At 38.1% G+C, this 10,000-nt stretch overlaps 1 protein-coding gene and 1 long non-coding RNA gene across 2 annotated transcripts in view; one reads left to right on the top strand and one right to left on the bottom strand.

Moving 5' to 3' along the window:
• Positions 1–3,874, top strand: part of LOC138004192 (uncharacterized) — a 7,816-nt gene extending 3,942 nt beyond the window's left edge. The window contains exons 3-7 of the mRNA XM_068850639.1: positions 1,089–1,355; positions 1,654–1,854; positions 2,149–2,319; positions 3,018–3,269; positions 3,444–3,874. Coding sequence (XP_068706740.1) covers positions 1,089–1,355; positions 1,654–1,854; positions 2,149–2,319; positions 3,018–3,269; positions 3,444–3,688 — 1,136 coding nt within the window. The 3' untranslated portion in view covers positions 3,689–3,874. The remainder of the gene's footprint in view (positions 1–1,088; positions 1,356–1,653; positions 1,855–2,148; positions 2,320–3,017; positions 3,270–3,443) is intronic.
• Positions 3,875–5,333: 1,459 nt separating this feature from the next.
• On the bottom strand, positions 5,334–8,629 carry LOC138003171 (uncharacterized). The gene is made up of 2 exons (XR_011123434.1): positions 8,314–8,629; positions 5,334–5,565 (listed from the first exon to the last, which is right to left on the bottom strand). It is a non-coding gene; the product is annotated as an uncharacterized lncRNA (long non-coding RNA).
• Positions 8,630–10,000: the final 1,371 nt, after the last annotated feature.

Raw genomic sequence — 10,000 nt, 5'->3', positions numbered from 1 at the left:
CCAGACCCCTTCCCTTCCAACCGTGTTGAAACATGTTGAATCGAAGTTGAATCGATGTTGTTGATATGTTGAAATCGTTTTTTCACCGCAGCAGTCAACACGTTCAACATCATTCAATAAAATCGAACAGATGTTGAAGCAAATGTTAAAGCCATTTGGCTGGGCCTTGAGACGAAGAAAACAAAGGAAACTCCACCGTCACAGCTGCAAAATTGACCTTTTTCCCTTCTACATTTTATTTTTCCAACGTAGCGTAGATCTTGTGACAATACTCAAACTTAAAGAGTATTCTCTAACAAATCTGGGTTCATCTATGCTTGCAAGCACTTTTTTTTTTTTTACTACAAACAAAACAAACGAGTAAATGTTCTGGGGCGGGTTGCTCGAAGCCTGGTTAGGGCTAACCATGCTTCGAGCATGCAACCCAGGCCTGAATGTGATCATCTGATTCTTAACGGGAAGAAAAACTGAGTACGTGATTCAGGTTACATTTAACAAATTTCTTTTCTGGCCTGCAAAGTAGCGGCGAAAGGAAAAAAAAAAAAAAAGGTTTCGTGAAGAACGTGTAAGTACGTGAGAGTTAATATTTTCCAGTCTCACTCTAATTACTCAGTTAAGAGTCCTTCATATCAGTTCCATCCTTGTGGTAACTGGTACACCTGTGTCTTAGTCGTGAAGCAACACAATAGCATGAAAACATACATTTTAGAAGAAGATCACAGCTCTGGAGCGAGTGTAGGAACGGCGAGGCGTGTGAGGCTCGCGCGCTTCACACGCGAGGATCATGCTTACGGCGCTTCGCGCCTTCCGAAAATGGAAGAAAACGACTGTTTTGCAGTCTACGTCTCCTCGGTCCCGCGTGCCATTTGCGCGTGCAACATTTCGCGAGTGACATCTCACCACATAGAGAGTTCCTTGTGTTTATAAAGCTCATGTAATGTTGGGTTTAACGTATGGTGAATGATTTCTCTGAATAGGATGTGCCAAACAAAATTAGGTGTCGAACTAAAATTTCCTGAAAGCTTTGTAACTTTCAGGAGTATCTTTAAATAAGCTAATTAGCAACTTCTGGTTTTGTTTATTAACAGGTTATCCACCCAGTATGGCCTTTGATAACAACCCTGAAAGTCTTTGGATTTCAAATGGCGCTGCTCTTCCTGGCATGCAGTGGATTGGCTTCGAGTTTCCTCATCCTGTCTTTATCGGCTCGGTCCAGATCTCCACTGAAGAAGATAAGCCAGACCGGCTTCCAGCGTTGATGTATGTTGAGTCCTCGTGTGAAAAATACTTCAGACAGTTTGTGACCCAGTGGGTGATCTTCAATCCAGACCACAGTGTCGATAAACGCTATAACGGTAAGCCGCGAGAAGACAAAACAGTATAAATCGACCAATAGTATGAAAGAAGTAACGTTCTCGGCGCAATCTATGAAATTCTTTGAAATCCTTAACAACATTGCTTGCTAAAAAAAGACCCAACTACGATTACGCATATTTGAGGTCTGAGCTAGGTCGTTATCCTTGGGGTCTGAGGACAGAATAAGTCCTTGATTCTTTTTATTTTGCCATGCCCTTCTTTAATTCAATTGCCCAGTTGCCTATTTTCTAAGACTTTATATTCTGATTTGTTCTTACATCTGTCATATCTCAACAGTGTTCAACATGGCAAAGTTCACCAGTCTTGGTGCCACCGGCCGTTTGGGCCCCATCTCAGTCGGGACTCATTACCAGGGACAAGATCACGAGGGACAAGTGACCGTAAATAAAGGAATTCAAATGTGGAAAGTCCCAGCAACAGGAATGTACACAATCGAGGCTGCAGGGGCAGCAGGCGGATACGACAAATTCACGTCTTGTGAGTGTTGAAAATGAGTCTTTAAGGGAACTAAGGGTATCATTATTTTTTCTTGTTTTAGTGCCAATTGTTCAAATTCAACCTCAGCTTTCAAAAACCAGATACCACGTAGGATTTTATTGGTTCGGTGAACGATGCTCCAGTCCACTTATTTTGCACCATTATATTATTTTACCATTAATATTTTAGTGAAAACGCAGAAAACGGGAAAGGGTAAAATAAAACACTTTTTGAATCGTTTTTTCGTACGTTCTTATTTATTGACTAGTTGCCCTCCATATCTGTATTTTGCAGCTAGCAAGCGAGGCAAAGGAGCGCGTGTTAAAGGAAATTTCCATCTCAAAAGAGGAGAAGTCTTGAAGATCCTTGTTGGTCAGGAGGGAGGGGTAAACACGGTCTCAGGAGGAGCTGGGGGAGGAGGTGGGACGTTTGTTGTCACTGATGGTAACACACCTGTGTTGATTGGTGAGTAGACTGAGATCTATTATTACAGAAATTTAGAGTGATTTTAAGTTGAGTGCTGACTGACTGAAACCAATAACAAGAAACTTACTCTTTCAAAACAAACCAATCATAGCTTATTAAACAAATATAGCTGGTGCTAAGCATGCACCGGTACCGGTCAAGTCTTCGTTTCCATAGGTTGAAATCAATCTTGTGATTTACCTGTTTGCAGATTCCCTTATAATTTAGATTATTGAATAAAACGTGTGTTACCAGATTCTCCGATTTAACGTCACTTATCGTTTTACGTCGCGTTATTTATTAAGTCAGAGCATTTCGCCACTGCGAACGTAACCATACCACAGTGCACCGAAACACGCGAAGAATTCATGGAGAGAAACACTAAATGCAAGATTAAGCATTACTTGTACACAAAGCACACAAAGATTTCTTGTGAAGATTGAAAAACTAAATTGATTAAAACATGACACAGTCGGGGGCTCACAACTATGAAAACATACGTTGCACGCACAGCTGCATTCAAAACTATGAACTCTATACTGAATCTCGAGCTCCTCTATCCTTGTTTCATCTTCAAACTTTGCTCTAAGTAAGAAATCATATGATTTGACGCAATGTTGTTCTATTCTTGTCACCTGAAATGGCGCTGTTTATAACAAGGGACGCCTTTTCATCTCAATTTATTTATTTTATTCTAGCTGGCGGAGGTGGCGGTGTAGACAAAATGAAAGGAGAAAGCCCGCGATGCAATGGGGCATCAGGCAACAATGGAAACGCCGGATATGGAGGCTCGCAGTTTCAAGCAGGGTCTGGAGGCAGGGGAGCTGAAGATGGGGACAATAATTACTCTGGGGGAGGCGGAGCTGGATTTGAGACCAATGGTCGGTCTAATCAGAACTTTGGTGGCGCAAAAGGCACTGGCGGCGAGGGAGGAAAATCGTTTTACAAAGGTATTTCATCAAAAAACAAATTTAGTATATATATGGATGATTAAGTCAAATGAACGAATGGAAAATTTCTTTTCACTCGTCCTTTTTTTGTCTTTTATTTTACTTTTGTTTGTTTGTTTTTCCTGTTAAATCTTATTACTTTCGAGTTACTGACGACTGCCAATCACTTTCTAGGTGGAGTTGGAGGTCGCTCGAATCAAAATGATGTAGATGGTGGATTTGGCGGCGGAGGTGGACCAAACGGAGCCGGAGGGGGTGGAGGTGGAGGCGGTGGCTACTCTGGTGGTGCCAGTGGGAGCCGATCCAACTCTTGTGGGGGAGGTGGTGGATCGTTCAACGACGGCAAGGACCAATCTAACCAGAGTGGAGTGAATAATGCTTCGGGATATGTTATCATTAAACTCCTCAACGTCAGATAGGTTTTTGTAAAATAAATTCAGTCTTGTGATTAAATTTGTCAAAAAGCAAATCTTCGGTAGCTGGCCTTTTCGCCTTTGCGCATGCTTAGTAGTCATTTGGCAAAACATGTATTTTTAATTAGCAATACTCATATATTATTAATTTTTAATCTTGTTTGATCGAATTAAAATTGTTCCTTAAGAGTATCGAGTCATCTTGTTACGTGAATGTCAGTCACCCCTTGGTTCCAAGTTCCAAATCGGGGCACGAAGGACAATAAATCATAGTTTACTGAAGAAAACCCAAGGAGCTGTTACTTTGATATAACTGCGTGCAATTTTATGTTTCCTTTAAGCTCCAACGGGTCGATCGATACCGGGATACATCAGGTTACCCCCAAGAATAGGCCAAGAAAGACTGGCAGGCTGCAAAAAGTCGGATTTTAGGGGAAAACGCCATTTTAGCCCATAACACCATATATGGTAATAACCGACAGTGACGTGGCATGCAGTATATACCGGAATTTACGGCCTGCTAAATTAAATTTGGCCATTCAAAGTGCGCGTACTCGTTAGTACTTTTGAAATGAACGCTACCCAAAGAATCGAAAAGGATCGGTTTACGATTTACCGACAATGAGTTAAGAGCTTCAGATGAGTTTAGTCTCGGCTTAAAACTCAAATTCAAACACTTTAAATCATTAAAATTTTCTATTAGCAAGGAACAAGACAGACATCCCCCCTCCCACCCCCCCCCCCCCCCCTACAACTCTTTAGGAAGAAGAGCCTTTAACTCGCTTTTCCCGAGTAAGAGTTTCTTTTCTATCTTTTCTTCCGAATCCTCCCTTTTGCAAAACGGAAGCTAAGACGCATTCAGAAAACTGTGGCAATATCAATATTGTATTGGGGAGCAGCAGGGCTGGCGCGGTGTGGTGAATGCATTCCCTTCCACCAAATAATGATTGTGGTCCGGGATCGATTCCTGGGGCCCGTTTCTCGAAAGTCCCGAATTTTTACGGGACATTTTCGGGTGTCACAATTCCCTTTGTATCTCAAGAACGGAGAGGATTTAAGTCGTCAAACTTCACATACGTGTTTCTTTTAGTCAGCTTGAAAACCTGTTAAAATATCGACTTTTCAAAACAAGCGGTTGGCAGTTTCACAAATAGCTTTTCGGGCCCGAAACTTTTTCGGGACTTTCGAGAAACGGGCCCCTGGATTCGTCCCCATAGGTGGGTTGAGTTTGTTTGTTCTTTTCCCCAGGTACAACGGTTTTTCCCTCTCCTCAAAAACTTGCAATATTTGATTTGATTTATTCTGATTTCGGTTGATTTCCGGCCCCTTGCTGGGCCTCATCAGCTTGGCGTAGCCGCGCGCGCGCTGACACACTTGATGGGTGTTTTAGGGACCCCTGTAAGAGGCAGCTCCACATATATCTTTAAATTAGCCTTTTCTTCCCATTTCTAGTATATCTCACCACTTAATTAAGGTCTGTAATCGCTTCCGTAAAACTCGCACATCGACAACATAGTTCTGTGATCAGAAACACTTTTTAACTATGGTATGTCTTAAACCAAGTGTTTTGTTTCTTAGTTCTGGAAGTTTTGATCTGATTTGTTCTGAACGAGAAGTTGAAACGCACTCATAAACTACAACAATCAGGATATCAGATGGAATTCTCCTCCCCGAGAAGTTCAATGAACATTCCACAGCAAGAGAATTTTTACATCGGCACAAAGTAGTTTGACATTCGCCTTGAGACTGTTTGTAAATTCCGGGGAAAATTATGTTGGCCTCAGTGGTTCTCTTCCATTTGAAAAAGGAAATTCCATTGATGCTGATATTGGTTTTACTGTGGTCCGCGCAAGCCAGTTTAACTGGAACACCGTAGGATTTAGCTGGAAATGAAATCAAATGGTTGCGTTAGTTAAATCCGAAAGCATGTGTGTACCATGACTTTTGTAAAGATATTCAGTGTTGATAATTGGTGGTACAATCATTTACAAAAATACCTTAAAGAATCACCCCGTTCTTGTTCAGTGAACAAAAAAAAAAAAAAAAAAAAACTACATAATAATCACAAAGAAAAATTGTGTCAGTTTCTCTAGTTTTAAAGTAGCTAAAAAGATATGTTTAAAATTTAAAATTTAAATCTATTTACAGGACTAGATATAACTCATTCATGAAATAAAATTAAACTAAGACTAATTAATAATTACAAGATATAAATTTACGATTGTATCAAATCTGACAAATCTAACTTTCTAATAGTGTTTTAAAAATCTTAAAAGACCGAATAGTTCTAAAAGAGTCAGGTATTGAGTTCCATAATTTTGGTGCCGTGAACCTCCACGATTTTAGACCGTAGGTTGTAGTGTTGGCCTTTGGCACCTTTAAAATGTCGTTACCTCTTAGGTCATAATAACTATTTCTATGTGTGATTAGCTCTTTAGTACTCCTAGGTGCATGATCACTGTTTATAGCTTTGAAAACCGTGCAGACTATTTTTGCGAGGCGCTGATTTGCAAGTGATGGTAGGCCTATTTTATCAAGTACTTCACAGTACGACGTTTAATTTTTTCGTTAAAGACAAAACGGAGAGCACGCTCATTGACTTTTTCTAGCTTTGCAGTGATGTTTTTATTACAGAAATGACACTCATGTGAAAACCGCTCTATAATGCACGGAATAGGTAGATTTTATTCGCATTTTTTTTTCTTTAACAAGACTTCATTAATAGAACTCAAATTGAACGGTTGACATAAGGAACAGTTAAGCCTAAATATTATTTTATGCCTAATTAGGCCTAAGGTTAGCACTTCTAAAGTGTTTGAGCTTTTTCAACAGTGACATTATAACCTTAGTCTGCATTTTACCCCTGGTCTGCAATCTACATTTTACACTGACCAATTCGAAAACCAACTTGAAAATCCAACTGGAAAAATCCAACTGGAAAAATCCAACTGGAAAATCCAACTCGAAAAACCAAGTCGAAATCCTAACTCGACAATTACTCTTTCTCCCAGCAACAGTCCCGTACGGGATGCAGGGATGGCACAGGAGTGCATGGATTGCGCACGAATTTGGCCCGGGTTCGATTCCCATGCAAATCTGGCGTCATATGTGGGTTGAGTTTGTTGGTTCTCTACTCTGCACCGAGAGGTTTCCTCCGGTTACTCCAGTTTCCCCTCTCCTCAAAAGCCAACATTTGACTTGATTTGTGTTAATTGTTAAATTCAGTTTACAATGTCCCAAATTAGTGCTCCAGCGCTAAGTTCCTTTTCTTTCCTTTCCTTTTGTAAATTAATTTGGTCTCTTTTCTAAGCCAATCACTTTTATATTTAGTTTATTACTTAATGGTGGAACTTACAAAGGAAAAAAAAAAAAAAGAAAAGGAAAGAAAATATAGTCTCATAAGTATGACCCACAAAAGAGTCTGAGACCACATACGAGGCAGATCATTCTTATACACACTTCAAAACAATAATAAAAATGATAATAATAATATAACTTTAAAAAATATTTTGTATATTTACATGCAAATAAGACTGAATTAAATGTTTCATCGGATTGCTTCTAAAGGTCTTCAAATTAGAGCTATCCGCTATTATGAATACTACTTGGTAAGCTATTCCAGCTATCAACTATCCTATTAAAATAAGGAAATAATTCCTCCTAGCAAAGAAAGAAAGCCTGACAATCTAACGATAATAATAATAATAATAATAATAATAATAATAATAATAATAATAATAATAATAATAATAATGATAATGATAATAATAATAATAATAATGCGTCTTTAAGTTACATAGATAATTGCATAGACTATGACAGCAATTTTCTTCATTGTAAAAGGATTTTCTGCACTTGAAATAAACAAAGTAATAATAGTGTTAATTTTATAATAATAATAATAATAATAATAATAATAAAAATAATAATAATACTTATAATAATGATAATGATAATGATAATGATAATGATAATGATGATGATGACAATTATGATAGTAATACTTGCAGTAGGGATGAGCTGTCCTTAAGTGAACAATCGGGTGCGGAAAGATGAAGAGAAGACATGGAAATATGGCCCTCTGAAATTGGAACTTGACTCATTTCTGTCCGCCATGAATATTTCATTATTATTTTTTTAAATTATGCGTTTCAACAATTGTCTTTTCTCTATGACAACAAACCAAAATTTTACGCTTTTTAAATTAGGCTTTGGTCGCTTAGGAAAACAACACGAACACAGATGAACAGAACGTTGAAAAGCTTCTTTTAACCAAGCCTTTCGATTTTTAAAATCTAAATTCTGAAATTTTCATTCATTAAATCTAGCCTAATTTTCAAAGCGAAAAAGACGTCACGGCTTTGTTCGTGGCATTTACAGTGCAACACGCCTTACCGTGGCCGCCCAAGAAACTTTCACATTCGACAATTACTTGTAAATACGTCAACTGAACAACCCATGCAACGGTGTTCGACTTACAACTGTGCAAACCTTGCAAGGAAGCGTGATTGTTAATCATATTCACACATCCTGATTGACGGACAATTTGTAAAAAACTTTGTTAGGTAGCCACGGTAAGGCGCGTCGCACTGTAATTCGAACGTACGTGCATATTAAGAGTCAACACTAACCTCAATTTATCGATGCCTTTTTCTGATATTTTCCCCATCCTTTAGTAGAGGTTATGCCGTGAAATATCAATTCGAACAGTCCGTCAAAATGAAAGAAAGTTCGCAAACACAACACACAGTACAGAGGCTCAGAGGCCCATTATTTCACGAACTGTGAGAGCCGTTGTGTATGATGAAATGAAGCTTCAAGGCTGAAACTTGGTAGGTGATTGGGTTAATATACGGTAGTCACAATTTGGAGACAACCGGATGTAACACCTTTTTCAGGACGTTTTCCTCCCAGCTCCTATAGGCGTAATTACGTCCATGGTCACGCACGCGGCCGGAAATGAGTTGATACTGCGTAAAGCAGCACAACATCATAATCGACGTCCTGGGTGGGTGGTCCCGTGAAGTGGACTTGTCAATGAGGGAAATGTTTAGAGGTAGAGGAGGAGAAATTAATTCTCATTTCTCAGACTGATGCAGAAAACGATCATCTCGAGCGCACATATAGAGACCTTGTTTAAATGGTTACAAAGGTAGTGTTTTGTTGGGAAAGATACTTAGTTATTAGTCTTTCGTTTCTTTAACTTTAGTTCTTAGTGCTCTTTTTTTTTTTAATTCAATTGGCGCTTAGCGCCTCCTAGAACCTATGTACACTGGGTTCTCAAGATTTTACGACGGGGACGGACACAACGACGCCGCAAAACAATGACATCATTGGTAGCATAAATAACGGTGCTGCACGTGCAGCACAGATTTTGGCAAGTATGTTTGCGGTCCTCTGCATAACAACGGCGTAAAATCACCAAATTTGATTCTCTTTTTTCATATTTTCATTCTTCACTTTTCTCAATTTATTTTTAGGATACTCCCTATATTGTAGGACGTGAACGAAACTGAATAATCGCGAAAGACTTGTCATAGAGTCAAATTATATTTTGAGGTGAGGTTTTCGTCGACCGCCGCCGTCGTAGATCTTAAGGTCCCTAGTAACTTAGGAGACATCCTTACGTTACTACTGTCAATAATAATGCTAATAATAATAATAATAATAATAATAATAATAATAATAATAATAATAATAATAATCTTAATAATAATAATAGCATTTATTTATCCACGATAAGTTACTACAGCTGATACTAATAATAATAAATAATAATAATAACAATAATAACAATAACAATAACAATAACTATAATGAATTTTCTGATGACAAATTTAAGACGCTATGACTTTTTGTAATTTGTATTTTTATCTTGTTATTACAATAACAATAATAACAATAACAATAAATAATATAATAATAATAATAATAATAATAATAATATATATTATTTATCCACGATAAGTTACTACAGCTTAAACTGATAGGGTCGTTAGCTTGAATATAAAATTAAGGAAACTAATATATTAAACTACAAAACAAGTTATGAATACTAGTTATGTAACGCTTTCGAGAGGTCTACCCTGGAATATGCCACTCGTTACTTGTACTTTCTTGGTATACACACGAGCCTTTAGGCGAGTGTGTATACCACGAAAATACAAGTGAGCTATTCCGCGGTATACAACAAAAAAGTTTTGGAAGCAATGCCATAGTAGTGTAATTACTTATTGGAATTACTTTTGCAATCATTTCCTTTGTGTTATGAATCTACTGCATGCGAATATAACTCTTGCGTTATGACAACTCGTGCGT

The sequence above is a fragment of the Montipora foliosa genome, chromosome 5 (assembly GCF_036669935.1).
Source record: "Montipora foliosa isolate CH-2021 chromosome 5, ASM3666993v2, whole genome shotgun sequence".
NCBI classification, from domain to species: Eukaryota; Metazoa; Cnidaria; class Anthozoa; order Scleractinia; family Acroporidae; genus Montipora; species Montipora foliosa.
Note: the sequence above shows the minus strand (reverse complement) of the source record. Positions and strands in the feature narration are given on the sequence as shown.